The 24,335-nt window shown below is 40.8% G+C and overlaps 1 protein-coding gene across 1 annotated transcript in view; it reads right to left on the reverse strand.

Moving 5' to 3' along the window:
* Positions 1-1,778: 1,778 nt before the first annotated feature.
* Positions 1,779-24,335, reverse strand: part of LOC113099212 (kin of IRRE-like protein 1) — a 40,558-nt gene continuing 18,001 nt past the window's right edge. Inside the window, exons 2-15 of the mRNA XM_026264313.1 lie at positions 16,196-16,348; positions 15,294-15,443; positions 13,285-13,442; positions 11,500-11,650; positions 10,900-11,005; positions 10,527-10,675; positions 9,993-10,120; positions 7,682-7,808; positions 7,257-7,357; positions 5,766-5,964; positions 3,797-3,904; positions 3,481-3,590; positions 3,002-3,091; positions 1,779-2,728 (exon numbers count right to left, since the gene is read on the reverse strand). Coding sequence (XP_026120098.1) covers positions 2,231-2,728; positions 3,002-3,091; positions 3,481-3,590; positions 3,797-3,904; positions 5,766-5,964; positions 7,257-7,357; positions 7,682-7,808; positions 9,993-10,120; positions 10,527-10,675; positions 10,900-11,005; positions 11,500-11,650; positions 13,285-13,442; positions 15,294-15,443; positions 16,196-16,348 — 2,228 coding nt within the window. The 3' untranslated portion in view covers positions 1,779-2,230. The remainder of the gene's footprint in view (positions 2,729-3,001; positions 3,092-3,480; positions 3,591-3,796; positions 3,905-5,765; positions 5,965-7,256; positions 7,358-7,681; positions 7,809-9,992; positions 10,121-10,526; positions 10,676-10,899; positions 11,006-11,499; positions 11,651-13,284; positions 13,443-15,293; positions 15,444-16,195; positions 16,349-24,335) is intronic.

Consider the following 24,335-nt stretch of genomic DNA (forward strand, 5'->3'; position numbering starts at 1 on the left):
AGCCAGTGCCTGCTATGTTTGATACGCAGACAGCGGGAGGCTTGGGATTCTCATCCGTCTTTATTAAAAGCCCTGCTGTCACCGTGGGAATAAGAGAATCAACATAGGCATCACTGCTAATTTATGTATTCATCAACTCGACAGCCCTGGTATTGTTTGTCCTCATTTCCTCATGACATTTGACGAGACTCAGCGATGTGTGCCAAACTCACTCCAGTCAGAGCAGATATTATTCGAAATGGTTTTATTTAAATATAAATATGTGTACAAAGTTACAAGCAACAATAGCTCATTTTTAGCAAATAAAATTATTTGAACATTATTAAAAAAAAGAAGAAGAAAGAAAAAGTCAATTAGTTAAAAACTGATAAGTAACATGGGGGAAAAACATTCTGAACCAAATAAAGTAAACTCAAAGAAATAGATATATGCATTTTATAATATAAAGGTACTTTACAATAGAGCAGCTCACACTCTGTACATTAAGGCTTATATAAAATATAAAAATAAAGACAAGCAATGTTCATTTCAAATTTTTTTTTTTTTTATCTTTCCAAATGGAGCCGACCATTCAGGCTCAAATGGCAGTATGGAAACTTCCAAATGCAGGTATCCAAGATCGAATTGATGTAGGGTGCAGTAAGTGGTTTCTCACACAAGGAACGGACAGATGAGAAGAAATGCTGAATACGTTCACATACACACATCATCTGCATGCAACAGACAGGAATGAATTTCCCAACAATTTGTACAGTCATTGAAGTGGCTCTAAGTGGATATGGACAGTACTGCATTTCACTTACTATTTCTTTTTTTTTTTTTCTATGTACCGTATTTTTCGGACTATAAATTACACCTGAGTATAAGTTGCACCTGTCCAAAAATACATCATGATGAGGAAAAAAACATATATAAGTCGCACTGGACTAAAAGTCGCATTTATTTAGAACCAAGAACCAAGAGAAAACATTACCGTCTACAGCCACGAGAGGGCACTCTTTACTGCTCAGTGGTAGACTTCAGGAGCACTGAGCAGCACAGAGCGACCTCTCGCGGCTGTAGACGTTTTTTTTTTTTCTTCTCTTGGTTCATGTCAAATTAATTTTGATAAATAAGTCGCACCTGATTATAAGTTGCAGGACCAGCCAAACTATGAAAAACAGTGCGACTTATAGTCTGGAAAATACGGTAAACATTTTAGTGCTGCCTGATGGTGTCAGCCATGTCAGCATGACATTAAAGTCACCTTGGCACACTTAATAACATACAGTGGTCACATAAGGAACGTTACAATATTATTACTGCAAGCTGCAAGGCTGTGCTGTAATTTAGGTTTGCCGTATATGGCTCGACTTAAGAAACCGTGGTCCCGTAATGGGCTATACTCAGAACTCTGCAAAAAGTCCTTGAGGGTAGGCTATAGCTTAAAGAGACTGCACCTCTAAATTTGCTTCTTTGGGGGGTTGGCCAATCCTTTTTCTATCAAACAGACAGAAATGTAAAATTATTTTATAGATTTTGTCCATATCTAATTTTTTTTTACCAGAGCATTCCAGTTTCCCACATTGGTCCATTGAGGCTTTACATAAATACTCTCTTACGAGCAGTGCAGACTGCAGAGAGAGCTTCTGAAGAAATATCTTAAGGTGCTTTCTTCTGCTCTCCTGCTTTGTGGATTGAACTTTGAGCCACTTTGTGTAAGCAAGACCTGTTGTCATTGATACACAAATGTGCTTAGAATTCCATCAGCATGCCAACAAACACTTTTTTTTTTTTACTTTTTTTTTTTTTTTAAGATTATGTAATTATGATTGTTTCAGCATAGTGTCATAAGCATGTCCCCATTTGCAAAGGTTAGTTCATGAGGACACCTCCCTTCTCCAAAGCACTGCCTTCCTTCTCCAAGATCTAGAAGGGTCAGTGCCAGAACCATTTTTAATGGAAATACAGTGCCATAGAGATGGATTAATGGACGGTGTTTATTTCCCTTAAAAGTTCAATGTTTGGTCAAAGAGAATTAGTAGCTTGATGGTGACTTCCAAGCTTGAGTGGCACATTGTAGTTCTTCCCAAAGTTTCCCATTGATCCAACATTCACTTCAATACAGCAATAAAGCTTTTCCACCTCTTGAATCTCAGTGTAAAGTTGGCTTAATCCCTCCTGAACCCATTCAGAAGAAAGTCCTTGTTGACCACGATGATGATCGTGCTAGACACCTTCGAGGGAGCCATCACACATGAGTCTGCATGCGTTGCTGAGAGGGCCGTCCATAATCAGACTGCGGCGACGACACCTGCGAGGATGCGTATGAGAATCGAGAAGAGCTGGACACCTTGCTGGCCTGGTCTGAATGCTCATACCCGTCAACCTTCTCGTAGGATGCAGGTTTGACGTAGCTCGTGAAGGCACGGCCATAGGTGGCGGGCAGGTAGGCGGAGCCCGCATAGACTGGCTCCTGAGGGTAGATGGTGGGAGTTTGCTGTTGTTGCTGCGGCTGTTGTGATTGCTGTTGCTCATAGGTTGTGCGTGTGGCAGGGGTTGTGGCATAACGCTGGGAGAAGTCATAAATCCGAGGCTGAGTGGAGTGCTGGCCGTATAAGGGGCTCGGCGAGGGAAGCTGAGAAGGAGTGTAGACTGGACGTGCATTAGGGACATATTCGGAGAAGCCGGTTCTTGTAATGTGGCGGTCCTCGTGAGCCCGCACATTGTAGTACCCATTGGTGGGGTCCTAGGAAGAACAAAAGAAAACCTTGTCAGAATAATAATAAAATCTCGTACTGAATGAAATACATGCAAATTATTTTAGTAAGGTGCTAGATACAAGTTAGAAATTGACCAAGAATTGTAGGTTTTCTTGAACACGATCCAAGCTTGTGGTGTGATACGATATGATCTCAGCAAGATTGTGTTATTAAGTATAGTAGTTTCCTCAAACCTTCGAAAACAACCTTTTGCTTTTATCGGATTAACCGTCCGAGTCCTGCTTTGTGAAATGAAATACCTTGATATCTGATCTCTCATCCTCCTCCTCTTCCAGCAGGTCGCTGTGCTCTGTGCGAGACGTTCCTGGAGACTCACTGCTGTTGGGAGCCTGAGAAGAGTACAGAGATTTGGCTTACAATCTGCTTGGTGTCTATGGGATGTTAAATGTCATGCAATCATAATTAATATTGTCCCTAACTCCTGGTCTTCTTTTGAACAAATAATCAATATATGCGTTTTTTACAGTCTTAAAATAAATAAATAACTTTACCTTTTGGCCTAGATATTTTTGGTCCTGATGGATAAAGTATAGCCTAACATTTTGTTTTCTTATTGAGTATCACATTTCCCTCAGAAGTCCGGGAATAAATGTAAAAATTAAATTGAGTTGCAGCATAGCAGAAAAAAAAATTAAATAAGGGAAAAAACTGGTATAAAATAAATTTCTATCTATTAAGCCATTCTAAGTATTTCTTTTTTGGTTTGAGAGTGACTTACCATAGGCTCCTTCACGTCCTCTTCATCGTCATTTCCTCTTGCTGCGTTGTGGTCACTGTGCACGATTTGTACGCGGATGTCGCTCTTAGACAGGCGTGTGCCCTTTTTGCCTGGGTGAGGAAATAGCGCAGTGTATAGAGATTAATGAGGTGAACGGTGGGAAGATTTCCAGAGAGGTGAAAAGGTCAACACTGCTCCAGGCAAAGAGGTGGCCCCATAATTAACCTCTGTCTAGTTAGTTCGTTTGATTTCTAATGTATCATGTTTTTGAGGAGAGATTAAGAACTCTCAGATAACATCTGACCTTTGACCTCACCTTTAGCAGTGTGGCGGTAGCAGAAGGAAACCAGGGTAATGACACAAACGATGAAGACACAGCCTCCGGCCACCGATGCTCCAATGATGATTAGCAAGGGGAGGGCTTCTGCAAGGAAAACAGGGACTGTGACTGAGCTGAATTACATCTATTATTACATCTACCTTTTCAGTTGCAGGGCATGCAGATGATCCAAATTTAGTCTTTCATTTCATTCAGTGGATTTTATGTTTCTATTACACCGTCCATAATGCTTTGTTTGTCCTTTACACTTTTTGACCTGCCATAATCTTATTTAAATATAATAATAAAAAAAAATTATATATATATATGTGTATGAACAAAAGTAGTCTTTTTTTTTTTTTTTTTTTTTGCACAGTTGCAAAGCACATTTGTAGATTGAATTTTGTACAACAAATGCTACCACATATCTTCTATTAACTTTTACAAATGAACTGGGTAATTGTGAAATTTTCATATATATATATTTTAATGACCAAGGTTAATTTTCCTTGTGTAAAATATATAGATTTTTTTTTCTTCTTCTTCTTCTTTCTTTAAAGTTTGGGGCTAAATTATGATCCAGACATGTTCTTGACATTTTCTTTGTGAGATTTTTTAATTTTCAAAGGTATTTTGAATCTCTAATTGAAGAAAAGCTCTCTGTTTGTTAAACGCGTTCTACAAAGAAGTTCTTTTCCAAGCCACATCCAAACTCAAATGTAACATATAGAAATGAATCTAGTGTGATCCACAGTGGCATCACCGGAACAGGCTATTGTCTCTAATCTCTAGTGGAAGAGGGGTAACCGGGCCTGACATGCAGTGAGGCAGCCAACAGTAATCTAATTAGAGATTCCAGGAGATAGCACTGTCTGCCTCTCAAGAGACTTGGCTTTGCTGCCTTGATGCAAATTGCTGGCGAAGACCTTATTTTTGGTGTCTCCCAGTACAAAGGCTGAAATCATCCACCACACTCTTAGTCTTATTTAAGCAGATTTAAGATGTGCATACAGTGCACTGTGCATGCAAAATAAAACGGTCAGTGAAGCGTTACATACCCATGTCGTACATTAGGTCTTGATTTAATTCATTCAGGCTCAAAATCTATATCTTTGTTATGGAACGAATGTATTCATTAAGTGAACCATCTCCTGATTAAATGATATTGATTTGGTGGTGTATAATTAAGACAAGCACAGGGTTGCAGAGTGTTTTGAGACTCGATTCCTGCAGATAGAGCTGACTCAAACTGGATTACGGCTGGTCATGTCTAATCTTAGATAAAAGGCGGTGGATGAACTGTTCAATCAACTGGAAAATCAACTTTCCTTCAATAATTAAAGAGATGGTGCCAAAAGTGCTAGGCCCATCCACAAATATAAAATCCCTGCCCTTTTTTTTTTTTTTACTTTACTCTCAGTTGCCTGCTTCTCACCCCTCCAATTTTGGATTCTCCAGACCTAAACTTTTCCAACAACATTTACCCAAACACTACCAGTCAAAAGTAACTGACTGAATTTTTTTCTCACAATCTTGACAAGTTTTTGATCTTAAGGTTTAAGGTTAAATGCATGACATATAATACAAATGCATTTCTTAATAACAAATATATGTATAATTTTTTATTTTGTTGTGGGAGGGGAAGCATACATGTAAACTCAAAATTGATTTAGATTGAATACTGTTTAAAAGCATCTCAGGTCAGAGATTAAATCTAGGGCTTTCTACTCCGAAGAACCTAAAATGTAAAATATATTTTTTTTATTTAACATGTTTGATCACTACCTACATGTAATATCCATACTTCATTTTATGTAATTTCATAATTTAATCACTACCACCAGTCTAAATGTTGGAACATAGTAAAAATAAGGAATTAGATGTTTTTAAACTTTTGACCAGTAGTAAATTGCATTCGAATAAAATGATGTTTTACACAGGATATTCTGGCATGAGGACCACACACCTTCCTCTTCAAGAGTGACCAGTGCCATGCCTGAACCGAAGCGGTTCCACGCAGTGCAGTTGTACCGAAGCTGGAAATCTTGGGCCAGAGTCTCTGAGAGGATTAGCGAGGAAAGGACCCCTCGGTCACTGTGTACTGTCTGCACGGAAAAACGACCAGAAGAGCCAGATGACAAGATCATGTCCCCAAATGTCCATACCTGAGGAGGAAAGACGCAGCAAGGTATAAGATGCAGCAACAGTCTTTATACTTACATTTTATTTAAGCATAAAATGACAATTAAATTTTTGAAGATTTGATAATGAAAAGGCAAGAGGGATTCTTAATGTCAAACGGAAAGTTAGTAATTGCAAAGACAAAATCTATATTTATTACAACATGCACCACTGAATTGTGACCAGGAACATGTGTTAAGTAAGTAAATAGGGTCGATTTTGATTCCAGGTTGACTTAAAATCTCATTGTATATTCAATAAGCCAGCCAAAACAACAGAACAACTAAGTAGCATTTTTAGTATAACATAATTAAGGACATTCATGTAAAGATGTATCACTCCAGAAGTAGACATTCAGTGCCATAAACTCAGTGTCAAGAGATTGGAATTTTTCTTGTGCTCTTTTTTGCTGTCATTTTGAGCTGGTTTACCAACAGTATTGTGTCTCGGCTTGTGAAAAAGGGCTTTGTGGAAAAAAAAAAAAAACGTGCAGGGAAGACAACCAGCTCCTGTCTAGCAGCAGATCAGCTACTCAAAGAGAGAAAACAAGCCATTGTTTATTTCCTTCACCTTTCTGGCAAAGAGGTGAAACAGCATGTCTGAGAAGTCCTCTTTTGACTGGCCTCAGGTGAAGAAATAACAACCATTAACACCCCAAGCCCCTACCTGTCACTGTTTCCAGGATCAGGAGGGTTTTTTCTTTGTCTGATTCATTCTTTGCATCACTGCTTTCAGTTACCCTTGCTTAACTTCCATCTGTCTCTGTGCATCTCCATGCTTTACCATTCTTCTCAATGTCTCTCCAACTTAGACCCTAATTACGCACTGAAAGACCTTCCCACGTACGATGGGGTCGATCGGAGGTCAGTGGTGTTATGCGCTAATTGCTATACATTGGAAAGGAGCCTATGGGGCCTGAGGTCTTCTCTGAAGACCCTGGCATTATTGCAGTTCGCCTCTGCACGCTTGAGGGTGGAAAAGGTGAAATACATGATCAGCCCTCTCATCGAATGCTCTCTAATAGGGGAATGGGGCTGTATAGTTGTGCATGTGTGTATTTGTGTGGGTGTCAGATAAGGAAAGAGAGAGACAGGAGCAAGAAAAGAGGAGAATTGCATCTTGATGGAGGAAGGGAACTTCAGTATGTGATGTGCACACAACGAAAGCACCTGCTCAAGGGAAAGGCTCACAAACAAGCTTGTCAGGAATAAGGCTACACTAAGCGTCAGATACCTAGCAACCACACACCTCGAGAAATAGGAGGATGTATACTTACAATCTTGTCAGGAGGAGGGCTGCTGCCCACTAGACACTCCAGCTTGCCCTTGGAATGCCTGACGGCCTGTTGCGTGGCCTCAGCCGTGATGATGGGAGGGCCTGAAGTGAAAGAGAGAAATTAAGAGAAATCGTAATGACTAAGGGTGCTAATGAAAGCAAAGAAGACACAGAGCTGATGTTCCTTGTGCACTCAAGACCAAGTGCATGGGTCATGCACATATAAGTTCATCAAGAAGCTCATCAATTAGAGAAGCAATTCTAAGACTAAAATAAAAAAAATACAGCTTTTGTAAACCCTGGTAATCTAACCAAAAACCGTGAACTCGTGTGGCTTTGAAAATGTATTTATCATGAACAAAACTGGGAAAGAATGAGGGGAGAAAAAAAAAAAACTAATGAGATAAAAAAACATAATTTAGTTACCATTGACTGTTAGAGTAACATCTCTCTCTGCCACACCAATCCGAGGCACAATGGCTTTGCAGGTGTATGTCCCAGAATCCTTTTGGGTAACTGCCTTCAGCTGAAGGGTGTTACTATTGCTGAGCACCTGTTAAATAAAATGAACAAGAATAGCCTGGTCAGATCTCTACCAAAACATATATCCACAGAAGTGAAGTGACATTCAGCCAAGTATGGTGACCCACACTCAGAATTTGTGCTCTGCATTTAACCCATCCGAAATGCGCACACACACAGAGCAGTGAACACACACACACACACTGTGAGCACACACCCGGAGCAGTGGGCAGCCATTTATGCTGCGGCGCCCGGGGAGCAGTTGGGAGTTCGATGCCTTGCTCAAGGGCACCTAAGTCGTGGTATTGAAGGTGGAGAGAGAACTGTACATGCACTCCCCCCACCCACAATTCCGTCCGGCCCGAGACTAGAACCCACAACCCTTCGATTGGGAGTCCAACCCTCTAACCATTAGGCCACGACTTCCCCAATGAATGACTACCGAAATAGGCATCATGTAAGATTTTGCACAAACCACATGCCAATAATTTATTCCAACAGATTATCACACACACAATATTACTATATACTTTCTATCAAATGTTTGTATGACAGGAGCTGTCTATACGTGTTTGCAATATTGATGTTTTTCAGTTTCTATTAAAGTCTTATCCTTCTAGCCAGTTGTGGTATGAAAATCGTTGCAATATGTCAATATTTCACAGGATGTAGATGGGAAGATTGTGTATAGACACAGTGAGTCTTTATTTCAGACAGATCAAGCCGTTAGCACCAGTCATCCATTTCGTTGCTCGCGGCTCACACAAGAGAAAGACCAGTGCCACCAATACCAAGGGGAAAGAATTGACTCCGTCTGTAAATTTGTCTGCAGCAATCTTAATTACTGTCTAAAGCGCTCTAGCCTGGGTCCTCTGAGTCAACCCACTGCTCTAATTAAACCTACGACAATGGCAGTGCAGAATTTTCCAGAGTATGAGCAGATACTTGTGCTCCTTCGCCTCTAGTGCATTGGTACACACGCCACGGTCAGTTGCTAGAAGCCACTGATCATTAGAGCACCCTCTTCCCCTTCCCCTCCTTCCCGCTCTCGACGCCACCAAACTGTGATTAATCCGTTTAGCACTCGCCTTGATTTTTCATTCGCCAACTCTCATCGAATTAGCCAATTAATCCATATCTTGTGGCAATGAAGTAAACGCTCTACTTGTGGATCAGATCGGCCCATACTCAGGAAGGGCAGGGTGGAGGGATGTAATCATGGCAAAATTAACTGATTGTCTCATCAGAACCTTCTGGCTTTTCTGCCTTAGCCTCCCTCTCCCTCTCTCTCTCTCTCTCTCACCCTCCCTCCCTCTGTCTCTCTTACCTTCCTCTCTCGCTTTTTGTTTGCTTTCTCAGGCTCTTTATGGAATCTGATTAAGCAGCAGCAGAGAAACACTTACAGCAGAATAGGCTGATGCATTTCACACATCTACTGGAGCTAAACTTTCATTTTAGCATAGCAATCACTTTATCCATTTTCCAAACTCCTGTAAATGTGCCATAAACTGAAAAGTCATCTATTAACCATCCAGCTCTGAGCAGAAAATCATTTTTACCTTTCCTGTACAGACAGGGGTTAAATTGGTTTTTTTGAGGTGGGCGATTCTGTTGCCAGAGATGAGATATAGCATGAACTTGTTTAATGTAATGAACCTTTTATTAAGTGAATAAACTTAATGGAATGTGTGTATTGGGTCAAATAAAAACTGGACTGGGGTAAGAAAAGATTGTCAGTCAAAACACAAGTTTTTTTTTTTTATCACTCTAACCCAATCCTTCCATACGCAGAACCTGATTTTACCAAGTGAGACATGTTCCTGGGACAACATCGTTGTTGACCCTGGAACAACATTGTGAATAACCAATCAGATTTGAAGAACCAGTTTATAGATTTTGTGAAGTTTACGCTTAAAATCAGTGTTTGGTGCTTGTACATCAGCGTCATTCATCTATCATTTCCTCTGATTTTAGGGATTACTCATGGTTAAGGTTAGGTTTAGGTGTAGGGATATGGTTAAGAATATATTTTTGGAGTAAAATGTTGTTCCAGGGTCAACAAAATATGTTGACCTAGGAACACATCGAACTTGGCAAAATCAGGACGTGCCTTCCATACCCTAGTCTTGAACACATTGAATGAATTCAAATAGGATTGCTGTGACAGTTGTAGATGATGTGCAATTTTTAAGAAGAAGAGAAGAGGTCACCGTACCACATTGGAGCCTTGTTTTGTCCAGGCCAGAGTGAGAGGAGGGTTGCCCGTCCATGAGCACGTGAAGGCAGCATCCATCCCTGTGTCCACTGTCTGGGGTTTCGGTTCTGTCAGCAACCTTGGACCAACTAAAAATAAAAGATGTGAATTCCATTTCACTGGAATAAGTACAAAACAACAACGAAGCCCATTACAATGTTCACATGCCCTATTAGGAAATGAAAGTAATTCCAAGGAATGAATGTGGGAGGTAAGTATTGGCTCTATATTTTCGAAGGAAAAGATGTGACCGTTTATTGTTTACGTCCTGTATGTGAACATTTTCAAGCAGTGCCCACGTTTACATTATTTAAGAAACTGATTATACCTAAACACCGCTGTTAGACTGTACTGAATGAAGATTTATCTTTTTTTAACAGACACTAAAATACTATAAATAAAACATGATGGGAGAACTACAGATTGAACATCTCTAATTTTGCTTTAACCAATTTGATATGTTATTACGGAGGTGGATGAAAGAAAAGTACTTACATTGTACATCAACCAAGGTGCTGACATTAGTACTCCCTACTGAGTTGGATACCTCGCAGGACACTGGGTCTGTGAAGTAAGAGTGGTCTACGGTCACCTCCAGGCTGTCACCATTAGCCTCCGAGATAGGAACCCCACCCTTGGACCATCTGTTTGCAACATTAACATGAAAATGCTTTCATTTATTTGATTCACTGTCACATTCTTTGTGATGTTTAACTCTTTACAATAACAACTATTATTAACAGCAAACACCGAAGCAACTGTGTACAAAGCATTTGATCTGTCATTTATATCCAATTTGGGATTTACTCTCTAACCTAAATCTGATGGGATTATGCATCGAGTCTGTTGTGATATTAGATGTGCTTACCTGTAACCTGTAATCTCAGGGTTGGCAGAGGCAGAGCAAATGAACAACACTTTTGCTCCCTCCATCACCGTCTGAGGCTGAACAGAGAGAGTCACAGACGGAGGATCTGGAAGGAAACACGCAGGATTAGATTCACTGCAGCAATAGAGGCTTTACAAATCCTTCCCAATGACTTCACTGCCAAGCTCCAGGTGTGTAAATGTAAGTCACAATCCTTTTTTAAAATCCGTTCCCCAGTCCAATTACACGTCTTTTTTTGTACCACAAAAACCTTGCATATAAATAGACAATTGTACAGTGCCATGAAAATATATTTAAATCAAGTCTCACATTTACTGAATCACCAATCTTACACTGAAATACTGCTCTCTCTTAAAAATAACTTTTTCCATTTTTTTTTTTCCTTTCTTTTTTTCCTTAATGAGCCATACTTTTTATTTTAGGAAATCAAATTTGTAATATATTAAAATACAAAGCACATGTCATTTTCAAATATTCGGAATACATAAAAAAAAAAAAGGCCTTTTGCCTGCATAAATGAAATAACCACCGCAAAATCTGCAACACAGAGAAAAATAAATACGTAAAAAATCTACTCACGCTGAACACTGATGGTAACCGAAGTTTGGCGACCTGCAGGGGCAGCTGGGTTTAGGACCCTGCAGGTGTAGGTACGTCCAGAGTCACTGTCCTCCGGCACCATGGGTAGCATGCTAACCGCTGTTTCTCTCTTTCCATCCTCCATCAAAGTCTGAAAAGACGGTGATACGGTGTAAAACTAGTTAAAAAACCAAGCCAGTATCAGTGCTGGTGGAACAAAGTGCTGTAGCTCTCCGAAAATAGAATGCCTCAATTAAATGTTCTGAAAGTAATGTCAAAGATGGCTCTTAACAAAACTATCCATAATTGTTACTTTTGACACCTTTTGGATTCAAATAAGAAGAGACATTTGATAGACAGAATGGCTAATGGAATGTTATTTCGGCCTAATGGTCTATGTACTTCAGATACAAAACACACACCTACTTTTCTCATCTTGTTATCACTGTTAAAATCACACAGACATGATAATCCTAATCTAATTGTCCTATATTTTCTGATGCACATCCTAATTTAATAAGGGATTCCCATGATGCCCATAATCCCATTTGAGCTCAACTCTGTGCCAGCTCCATAGGCTGAGCATTGCAGAGAATTAAAGCCGCCATCAGTTTAGAGAGGCAGGTGAGTGTGTGTTTTAAGACACTGCCGGGACTGTTCTACCATTAGCACGTTATCCCAAAGATCTGTATTTCAGCTCTTCTTGCCACACGTCATCCTCGAAATCTATTTATTGTGTGTGAGAAATCAATACGCCTAAGTGGGGAGAGGTGTAAAGTTTAGGTGAATTGCTGCCCGCTGAATCTACAAGACAGCCTTAATGGAGGATCAGGTGCAGATTTAGGTTTGAGACGACTGTGGGGGTGGGGGGTGGAAGGCACCCAGTGCTCTATGGGGCAAAAGCGTTATGGGAAGAGAGTTCCCTGGAGAGCAGGTCACACGCACAACCTCTGACGCGGTGAAAGCATTTTACGCTAGATCGAATCACGATGCCGCCTGTCATCAGCCTTCCACTCATTGTCCTTTTCTTATTGCTCATCTGCTCTCTCCCACCAACTTGCCAGTCTACCTTTTTTTACATTCCTTCACTCTGTTCTTCAAGAGGCTTTCCATCTAGTTTTTTTTTTTCTTTTTCTCCAGCTTAAATCAAAATGGCTTTGCATTTTCCACCTTGCATTTAAACAATCTTATCCTGTGTTCCTTTTTCCCTCATCTACTTTCCGGGTTCCATCTGTCTTTCCTCCACTTCCCTCGATTCACTGCTGGCTCTTGCCCCCTTAAAGATGTCGTTTAGTGTCGTTTAGCGTAGTCAGAGAGCATGACAAATGTGACACTTTCGCAGTTGCAGCCGCTTCACGCTCCACCGCACTTCCCATTGTGTTTCGGCATTGTTGTGGCTGATTTCCTCTCTTCTCTCTCACCCTCTCCCTTTCTCTCTCTCTTCTTTCACTCCCTCTCTCCCTTCTTGGCTCTTTCTCTCTCAGCGGAAACTGTATCAAACACTTATGCCTGTCTGAGCTTTGACATGCTCCAGTTATGCTCGAGTATTAGAGCAATAGTAAGAGTGAGAGAAAACAGAGGCACATAAGGAGGCATCTTGTGGTAGGGTGATGAGGATGAGACATACAGAGATTTAATTCAACGGAGTTTTTGCAACTTTGTGTGTGCACTGTATGATGGAACTTTTGTGAAGGACAGGTAAGTGGCAAGACAAAGATCCTAAGTTGTAATCAGCCATAGTGACTCTCATGCCTGCCATAAAGCCTGATGTGTCCACATTCTTACCTTTATGTAGATGGCATCATGCATTATCTCTCCATCCCTGTACCAGGTAATCTCTGCAGCAGGTTTGGCCCCAGATGCCCGGCATGTCAGATTATGAGCAGTATGAGCTTTCAGGCGGAGCACTGGCCCTCCCTCCACTACGGGATCTGAAGGTGGCACTGAAAATTGAATTAAAGAGTTTTTTATTCTACTTCAAGGAAAAAGGCTAAAAAAGGCTACATCATAATTATTTTACTTGTCATACTTGTCTTCCAAATTTGAAAGTCTATGTAATTTCCACCCAGTTAGCCTGAAATTTACAGGTGTCCAATCACTATAAGAACAAGTGTCCTAATGACCAGTAGACTACTGCGTATTGAGACAATTTAAATGAGAGTATATTTACCTAGTCCTAGCATAAATTACATGTACTACATAAAGCCATAGCTTAACCCCTTCCCGACTGCATTTTGGAATAATTTAATTCTGCCAGTTTGACCTATACAGAACAAGCTGGTAAATGGACAAAAAGATTGAGAGAGGTTGGCTCTCTCTGAAAAGAGGTTAAGACAGTGCTCATGCCCTTTTAACATGGCTGCGATTTGCCATTATGAGTCTATTTACAGGCACTCCGCCGCAGGCCTGTTTCATCTGAATTACTGATTTGTTCATTTGTTTGCATGCCTGTGTGCAAGCCTTGGGCAAATAGTGTCTGCCACATTTGATGAAAGTGTTCATCTCGCAGTACGCATAGAAACGCGTGCAAAAAAAAAAAAAAAAATCTTTCTGTGGTACACTCTCTTCCGACTGTCCTGTTCCTTTTCTCCGAACCAATTTCTGTTTTTGTATCAGAATTGTCAGAGGTCTTTTCGCTGGTCTTGCCCAGGCGTTAATGGAATCCGTGTGCAAGGTGATTCTAATTTCCACGTGGATTCCCTCGACTGCACTCCTGCAGTTGACTTCTTTGACTCTGTTGGATTGCTTTGGTCTCATCCGGCTGCATTGATTTCCCCACATGCACCTACGTGCGCGTACTCACATGAACGCTCACATATACATGCACGCACACACTTCATTCCCTCCACACAGGAGCTGGCATATTCACGATGCTCTAGTCTGGGAATTTGAACATAGTGCCAGCCATTGGCAGTGTGTACAAAGGCTATTGTTGTAGCCCTACTTTTTCTTGATGAGTCTGTGTGGCTGTGCCAATTTTGTTCAATTAGAGGAAAATTATTTTTATTGTGCAGTTACAAACTTGGCCTTTCTCGCTTTCATAATGCTAAATCTTTAACGTCTTATATTTTTAGCCCTCAATATCCTTGCTCTGCAGGGGAAATCTACGTTTTTCAGATAATATAAAACACAGCTCCTGTCGTGCCAGCAGATGTCAGCAATGTAGCACTGAGCTGAAATCCCCACTGATCATTCACCCCTCCTCGGCGCCCCCCACCCACGCCCCCTGTCGCTAAATGCTGGAGAATATGTAGATCAATCACGTTGTGTTAATGTAAAAGCAGCCCTGCGGTTGATGAATTCCGTGAGTCACTGTAGAATGTGCTAACTGTGCAGACTTTGACTTTTAACCATTCACGCAAGTCATTTGTGACTGCTGCAATCACATTTCCTTGGCCCTTCATAGTCTTAAGTGTAAGTAGGCTATAGAGAAAGAGAGAGGGAATGAAACATTGAGGTGGGGGTTGGATATTTTCTGTCGACTGTTTCGCTTGGTTTGAAAAAAAAAAAAAAGAGTTCTGTTTGGGCATGATTTAAAATTGTCAATAAATAATGAAGGCTTGATTAGGATTGCTTGGGGGTGGGGTCTCTGAAGTGTTTTATGTGGAGCAGAGAAATTTGCAGTGTTACACATTTGAGGCACTAGTTTAAATACTGTTAATGAAATTGGGGACAATGAGGAATGCTCTATTCCCTTCGCTTTTAATCAGTTGCAGGAGAGTTATATTGCAGTGGTTTCTTCTCACTTTCAATCACACTCACTCACTTATATCACACACACACATAGTTCTTACCCAGCACCGTCAGTTTGGCTCTGTGTGATCGTAGCCCAGCTTGTGTGGCTTGACACTCGTAGATCGCATCATCGCCCAGCTCAGCTGAATCGATCACCAAGCTGTGCTCTCCTGATAGCGGGTCTCCCATCAGAGAGTAACGTGCCCAACCTGACACACACAAAAGTCACTGTTAGAGATATACACACACATATTTCCATTACAGATAGGACTAGTTTTGAGAGCCTATTCTATGCACATTAAAATCTTTTTATCACTTGGTCGGCGGCAACATGTGAGGTGCCTTGCTCATGCAGCCAGCCGAAACGAACTACCTTAACTGTCCAGGTTGTTGCGTTCAAGGCTGCTGGGGAAATAATTTCCATGCGTGACATGAGTGGTGATTGATTCTTCACCTCAGCCCGAGCAGACGGCTTAGATGATTAGACAAATTAAACGCTAGTTTGCATTAGCTGCAGTGTTTGTTTGCCTTCCCGTTTCTTCACTGAACAGAGCCGAAAAAGTGAAGCAGTGACATTACTCAAACGCATATTCACTGCAGAGAAGGGATGCTGCCCTTTACCTGCCAATCTCTTGTTAACTGGAAAGAAATGATGAAGATAAGAGAAGACTAGGCCTTGGTAAATGGACTTCAATAAGCATTGTGTTCCTCCTGGGGGAACAGCATCATTTCTGTCTTGCCACTTGCTCTAAACTTGTTTGACATACAGGAAAGCGGGTTTCTAGCTAATTACAAACCAGTGCAGCATTTAGAAGCACCTTGGAAATTAATTAGGTTGTCTTCATTTTTTTTTCCCCTTTCAACATAATTTTTGAAAATGACTCAATGACAAGCACTGTTGAACTCTTGACATTTTTTCCGACAATTTTCCTTGTGTGTTTGGCTCTTGTATAATTCTTACCTGGTAGGTCTCGTTCGCCGCCTAGCGCCAAACCATCTTTGGTCCACTGCACCATGCCCCGGTATCCCACAATCACACAGGGCAAGGTTACTGATTGGCCAGCAACCACTACTTGGTCCTGGGGCTGCTTAGAAAAGTAGGCTGCTTGAGACACTGTAGGAGGAAAACACAAACACACAAAACATTAATACTTTGGTTTTTGTTTCACATTGTGATATGAATATGTGTAATAAGCACAGTGGATCTAGTGAATCACATACTGTGGACATACAGACCCATGTGTGTGTGTGCGTGTGCATGTGTGTTCTGTATGTGCACTTTCTGTATGGACACCACTGATGATGAAATTTACACCAAACACTGTAAAACTGAAGCATCCTTGAGGTCTAATACTTGAAATGCAGTGACAGGCTTCAATATACCATGCCCTGCTTTCAACAAACTGGTTGAAAAAAGGCATGACCATTTCATTTATTCTGTTTTAGTGTTGTTGAGTTTTTCTTTAAATGTTTAAATGTAGAAGTGCCACTTTTCTTTTTATTAGTCTGGCTCTGAAGTGGACCAGTAGCTAGTTGGTAAACTGCAGCAAGACTAATGCTGAAGCCTATCTGTCATTTGGCTCTAACCAGTCCAGCTTTCAGGTCAGTGATTTTGTACAGGGAGTGAGATGGGAAAGCACAGAACACATTAGTGCGATAGTATATTGGTGCTGAATCAGCAAGAGCCATTCCAGCTCACATTCACCATCTCTCTGCAGCTGGTAATACTCTTCCGGATACACAATGAGACACAATTTTCCTTGCAATACCCATGCACTGGGCTCTAGGAACAAATTACCCCTTTACACTAATCTAAAATCGCTTTGCCTACCCAACACACTCTTTTAAGTGAATTTTCATGACTGGTCACATGCTATACTAGTTGGTTGGTTTGTTTGTTGTGTTTCTAACCAAGACCAGCAAATGGTATTTTGCTGACTGATTGATGCAGAAAAGGCTTATGTTGCATCATCTTTCGGTTGGCAGGAAAAAAACTACAGTCCACAGCACATTTTACAACAGTTTGGTTTTCTGCACTTGGCAAGGGATTTAGGCATCAGCTGGTCATGACTTATTTAACTCTTCTCATGCCCATATGGCAACCTGCATAGAATTACATTGAAAGCGATGGCCCGTTGAGCTAGAGAATCTGTTACCACTTCCCAGGGTGGGGGAAGAGGAATTTTTCCATAAAAATGTATGTTAAACAATCAAACGAGCTTTCAGCATCCCATGAAAGCCATCCGTTGTGAAAGGCACCTGCCGCCTCACTGTCTTTCCTCTATTTTGGCTTTGCTCTCTTTCTCCTTTTTAAACACTTTCTGCTCTTTCTTTTCTATGCAATTTGCATAGAGGATCTCTGTTTTACTGGAAAATCGCAAATAAATTCACCAAGATTAAGCAACAAACAGCCTTAACTCGCTCACTATCCCAGTCACTTTTATGTATTTCTGTGTTTCTCCATTGCAAGAGCTTCATGATTGGATCTGGTGCATCATGAGCCCTCTTGAAAGTAGAAAGATGGCAACCATCCAAAAGAAACTAATCCGTTCACATGCGATTTCAGAGAAAGTGTTGGGGGGGTTGAAGGGGGGGCCTGTTACTGGTTCTTCAAAAAGAAATGGACCGTCACCCCATTTTTTTTCTGCCTTTCCTCCTCATTCTTTGCCCTTTTATTTCTGTGTGGTTAAATAGGAGAATAGGGTGCCAGTGGTGGATAAAGAGGGATCTATTCAGCTGGTGCTAAACCCCTCTGAAACTTTTCTCTTTGGGCCAGGGGTGTTTAAACAGACGGGGTGGGGGGGCAGCAAGACGGTGAAAGGAGGGCAACATACGGTGGCCAGAAACACACTATTGTTCTCTTGTCCCTTGGTTTTAATAGGCCTCTTCATTTCCAATCAATCCTGCTAAATGCAAGTTTAATAGCTTTTCAATAGAGGCTTCTCCCCCCTGAGGGAACCCAGGATTTTCTTTCTCCTCCATCCTCTCTCACTCTCTGTTGTTCTCACTCTCTCTCTCTTACTTCATCATTCTCACTGCATTTCTTTGAGCTGAAAAGGGGCTTCCGAGCTTGGCTGACAGAGTTTGGTCGAGACTCAATTATCCACTCCATCAAGGGGTGCAGCAAAGACCATCCATCCCCCTAACCCCACACCAGTGTTCTCTCTCAGAAACATAAGCTTTCTTTCCCTCCAAGGCAAAGGCCAGTGCAGATTTCAGTTTGTGCTCTTTTCTCCCACTTGTCCTGACAATCCTATTTTCTTCTACTGAGGATGGACACAGCCAGACAGGAGAAGAAATACAGCGTAGAAATTGACACTACAGTGAAATGGAAGTACCAACTTTGTACTGGTCAGGCAACCTCGTATGTTAAAACACAACTGACAAATATCCATTTAAAATGCAAATGAAATAAAATAAAAACACAAACCATGCCTTATTTTGACACCTACTAATTACTACCACACTCAAATCACCCTGCATCCCACAAGTGTCCCACTCTTACTAAAAGAAAGATACCAATGCTTAGGAATAGTTGTCTCTCTTCCAAAGAGTTTAATTTTATTTTTTTACATAATTAATTATTACACATTATTTTCGTGCTATCGTATGTATCATATGTTATTGTGAAAAAAAGAAGACCAATTAAAAATGATCAGAATCAAAGTAGCAATTACCCATTTTTTGGGTGAAACAGACTTATCAAAACCCCTCCATGACATGTTTTTTTTTTCTTTACAATGAAGGACATGAAATCAAAAGAGCTAAATAGGACTCTCCTGTCAAAAACAAAACTCTTTTTAACAATATTATTAGCGGTGGTATTTCTAAGTCAAACCTTTAACTGTACATTGATATAGAATCATTCTTTTTTTTGTACAGTCCTGCCATCTCTGGAGCTCCGCTTTTATGAGATATTGAGTCTCTTTATAGATACTGTAATGGTGTTGTGCTTCTGGGATTCTCCATTTTTGCATCAGGTACTGGATTAACATCGATTCCAATTAAAGAATCTTGCCCCAGCATCTAAATGTTTACGAGCTGTGATAATTCATCAGGATGAGCCGATGTTTAAGGGCTTTTGTACATTCAATAGTTCCTCTTTAGACCCCTCAATGAGTTCAAACCCTCTCTCACATACACAAGACATTCAGAGCTTGCATTCGGGACCATTTACAAGTTATGCAAAAGCATCTTTATTACTTTTGCAAAGCATGTAGACATTTACATACACAAATCCACATATACAGCAAAACGAGTTCACACCATAGGAGTGATTCAACGCTCTCCAAATCTTGCTCCAAGAGAAGCCCCACAAAATAACATGTCTGGTTAATGAGTCATTTCAAATTGGAATAATTCCTCCTTGCTGAATTAGCCAATTCTTTAACGGCATGTTAGCGGCTTAATTACATGAGTTCGTTCCTGACAGAGAAGAGAGGGATGAAAGGAAGGGAAAAAGATGGATAAAGAGGAGGTATTGAGACTAAGAGGAGCAGTGGGAGATGGGAGATAATTTTTTTTTTAAGGTAGACCCTTTTGATTTTGTTTACACCGTTCCTTATAGTGCCCTCAAGGAAAGATCAAAAACTGATTTAACGTTAACAAAAGTTAAACTAATGCAAAATATTAAAAAGGATAATAAATATTGTACTTACATTATAAGCAGGTCAGACAAAAGGCTTGGCATTAACATGGCTCATGCAATGTCTTTACAAGGTACCATAACAAATTAAGAGGTGCGTGGGATAAGACTGAGAAAGCCATCTCTAAAACTTACATTGTGATTTACTCCACAGTGTGTGGCATCTGCGTGTGTCTGTATGTTTATGCGTTACCCCTTCCTCTAGTAACAAGGTCACAACACACTTGGCCTGATACACTTTAATCCGGATTTTTTCGAAATGGAATATCATTTCACGGCACTGGATGGAAGCAGAGAGGAGTGTGTGTTCATGTGGTGGCGTAAATAGGGCAGGCGTGCTGTGGGGATTGCGGCTCACATTTAGTTGCTACTTTGACACAGTGACTTTGTCTTCTTTTTTTGTCACACGTTAAGTGCAGCTGCAGCTGGGCCTGACATGAGCATGACATATTAAAGAGCTTTGCTTTTTTCTCTCTCACTCTCTTCTACTTTCTCCAGACTGTTTTTAGAGCCCAGGATGCATCTGAGGAGAGAGCCATGCACTCTGCCTCACTGGGACGAACAGATGTTAGCATTGATCCCTCTCTGGTATACCCTCACTGGAGACAGCAGGGAGTCTTGATGGTATTAGTAAATGTGTGTGGTACTTGGTTTCGCCCCTGGCACATTTGCAGATAAATCAGAATATTTATCCCATGTCAAGCCATATTTAGCCCTCCTTCAAACTCTTCACTGTCTGCTCTGACAACTCTGATTATGAACGGTGAAGATGTTGCAGGAGGGTAACACAGCTCACATGGATTCGTGATCATGCTAAATATATATATATATATAGAGATATATATACACTGCTTTGCATGGACCAATAACTCACATTTTGCAGTTTTGTTAATCATTTCATTGTTTGCTCGTTTCAGCAAAGGCAGGCGACTCACATTTGAATGCAGATAAATTTATATCTCGATCAAATTTATTCCACCATTGCCTGTCCTGTAAATAATAGAAAAGCCAAAATCACTGAATTGTTCAATTCACCTTTTTAGTAGCCTGCTCTTCTATTAAGTTCAAACAGCACCTTGAGCATTGTGCTCAAGACTCATCTAGAGGAGAGCTAGGAATACAAGAAAAAAGAAGGGTAGTGGAGTGCAGTGGAGAAAAAGAGAAAACTAGTGTGAAAAGTAACTTGTTGGAAATTAACAGGGCTGGCTAAAAGCGATCCATTGTGCCTGCTTCAGATAAGGCCACTAAACCCTAGCTGGAAAGAGCTGAGCTCCATTTAGGAATTATCCTTTTGTTTGGTGTGGGTTGACTCTATTGTTTCATTCTCATTGTGGAGGGTGAGTGTGTGTTTGTGTGCATGTGCGTGTGTGTGAAATAGTTGAAGCACATGTGAAGATGTGTTATACCAAAGTCCTTCTAACATTCTCTAGTCTGTATCCGAGAAGTCTCCCTTGTAAACATGTCCATCTCCTCTACCTAATGTCCAAACAAACTGAACTGAGGGCCACTTCTATTTGCATCTGCAGTTTTAAAACCTGCCACGTTTAATTCCTTTCTTCTCTCCCTCCTTCTTGCTTTTCCCGTTTGCCTGGTCTCATCTACTGTGCCTTATCTCCTGCCTTGCATTCCAGTCGCATCTTTCTCCCCCTTTCTTTCTTACTTTCAGTGTTGTTTTGTGTCTAAATTGCAGCCTAACAGCTTTTTAAGAGCTGTTTGCAGGGGTTTAATCCTCCTAGCGTCTTATTCAGTCTGCAGTCTATTGTAAGCATCCTTGGCACGGTGCGAGACCCTTTTCAAAACGACCATACAGCTCATCCATCCATCAAACCTTCTTCCCCTGTCCTTCCCTCTCTTCTTCTAGCCCCTCCAATCGCTTTAGTAGACCCCCACTTTTTCTTTTCCCTCCATCCCTCTCTCTTTTCTCCTGTCAACGAGGCCTGATCCCCAGCATCAATGCTGAGCAGGGCCCTTTTCACAGTTACATAAGGTGTGACAAATTGTTGATTTGCCTTCTCCATGCCTGTTTCTGCTCCTCTCTCTGCATTCCATACACCCTTTCCCTCTCTTACACCCTCTCCATCCCTGTCCTTTCTCTATTTATCAGCATGAAACTTGCAGGGGTTCAAGTCAGCCTGTCGACAGAGAGAGTGAAATGGGGGTGATGGGGTTCTACAGCGGTAAGAAAATCATAGAATAGGAAGAGATTCCAACAGGGGTGGTGAAGGGAAGAACAGGCTTCTAACAGATAGAGGGCTCAAAAATGCCTATGCTTTTGAGAGGGAATGAAGGAAATCTATAATCAAGCATCTAACCCTGCAGTTTTTTCTCGCTGTCTTATTCTCTTGTTAGTGGTGTTTGCTTAGACAACCATTACTATTATAGTTTCTCATAGTTAGGGTTAGGGATTTGAACAAACCACTAACATTAAGTATTAAACCGATGATGGACATGAATGATTTATATTTACATTTGTTCTTTTGCAGATGGTTTTATTTAGAGTGGCGTGCAAACCTCAAATCTTGTGCCTTGTTGAAGGGTGTTGTGCTATTGCTAAGTGATCAGACATGGAAATTGATAAGGCATCTAGAGACCTGAGTCAAAATAATTAATGACCTAGAAGCCATCCAGAACAACCACCCAAAATACCCTAGCAACTACCAAGAACACATTAGCAACCATGTAACATCCTAGCATTTTGGCAGCAAGATTTGTAAAGGGAAAACAATAATAATCTTGGCCTGACAACAGAGGGTAACAATTACCACATTATTAGATTGTGTCGACCCTGCCAGGTCAGATTAGAAGGGTGACCGATAAATCCTGAAATTAAAATGGTACTGAAATATGCATCTATGTATGAGTGTGTGTGTGGTGCTTAGGTCCTCTACTTGCAGCAGAGTCTGTGTCTGTCACGCACTCCTCTCTGCTGTCCTGCGTTTCTGGTGTGCGTCAGAACTTTTCCAAGTGTCATTATTCCAGCATTCCCATTCTCGCTCTCTCACTTCAGAGTCTAAGAACTCCTCTACTCACAGACGTAAAGCTTTCCTCTAGGAACACAAAGAGGCTGGGTAGAAGAAAAAAAAAACTAGAGGAGGAGGAAGAGATTGTCTCTACACATCAGCCAACTGTCTTGACAAGATGTTGATTGAGCCAGTCTTGTCATTTCATTCCTGCAGGTCTCCTGGTATTTTCTGGAGACTGTTATTGCTGCTGCTCTCCCTTCTCTCACTTTCCGTGCTGCCGTTCTCTAATTCTCTCTTTCCTACAGCATGCACCAATCACACTTTATCTTTCTGTTGCTTGCTTTCTATTGTACAGTATGATCTAAGATCTAGTATGCTTTTAAATCATTAGCATTGTGAACTCTTTGCATAAATGTGTGGGTTGCTATATGCCCCTAGCCCCCACAATTATGGAAACATCTACAATCGGTCTGCCTCTGATGGACCTCATTCACTGTGAGGAAAAATAAACAAGGACAAATTAATAAATAAATAAACAAACAATGCTTTTATATGTACTCTCGTTTCAATCCTTTGGCTGTGAAGTCAGGGTAAACAACACAGAAAAATTAACACTGTAAATATGGCAAGATGATTAAAAAAAAAACAAAGTCATTGAAAAGATCACATTTGAACGTGGCCCCCTTATGCACTCACTTTCAAAAAGCAAATTAAATGAAAACAAAGAAAATCTAGCACTTATACTGAGCTATTGGGATGCTGGGCTCGATGCCCTGGGGTGTCAATTAATTTAGTCTGGGGATTTGTGGCCTACACTTCCTAATTGAGCCCAGTGGAGGCCCCTGTGGCTTTCTATGATAGGAGGAAGTGTGTTTCATAATTAATAGTTTTTTTCCTCATACTGTCTTCATCATTATTATTTTTAATGAAGAAGTGATGCTGTAAATGTATGCATCTCATCAGTGCAAAGAAGGCCATGCACTTTGTTGGTCTAAATGCAGAGAAGAAAGGGAAAATAGCTGTAACCTCAGTTGTTAGTGGCATATTGAACTTTAGGTGCACATGGTAGTATGTGTGTTGGAAAATAAAGAGAGATGGGTTCAGTGAATACATTGTTAGGATTGTTCAATGTGTGTGCTTTTTTACAGCTTGGAGGTTAATGTGGTGCTGGCAGTCCAATTGAAGTTTTCTCTAATTTGATGTTTTTTCCTTTCTAATCAAAAGAGAGACTGGCCATGGCTGAGTGTTGTTTTTGAAGACCACCAGTTTGTTTGATGTACATGAGATTTAATTTATTTTCTATTACAATTTCCCTTTAGCTTCATTCTGCCTGTTTTTCTTTCTTTCTTTCGACACCTATTTGGTGGGGACTTCTGTCCCCATCACGTAACAGTATACAATTAAACAAACAGCTCCTTCATCTCTCTAGAGAGGGCTGCATCGACTGAAACAGTGAATCGCCTCTTTGCTGGTGAAAAGGCTGACCCCGCTCA

Source organism: Carassius auratus, unplaced genomic scaffold, assembly GCF_003368295.1.
Source record: "Carassius auratus strain Wakin unplaced genomic scaffold, ASM336829v1 scaf_tig00216880, whole genome shotgun sequence".
In the NCBI taxonomy this organism is placed as follows: domain Eukaryota; kingdom Metazoa; phylum Chordata; class Actinopteri; order Cypriniformes; family Cyprinidae; genus Carassius; species Carassius auratus.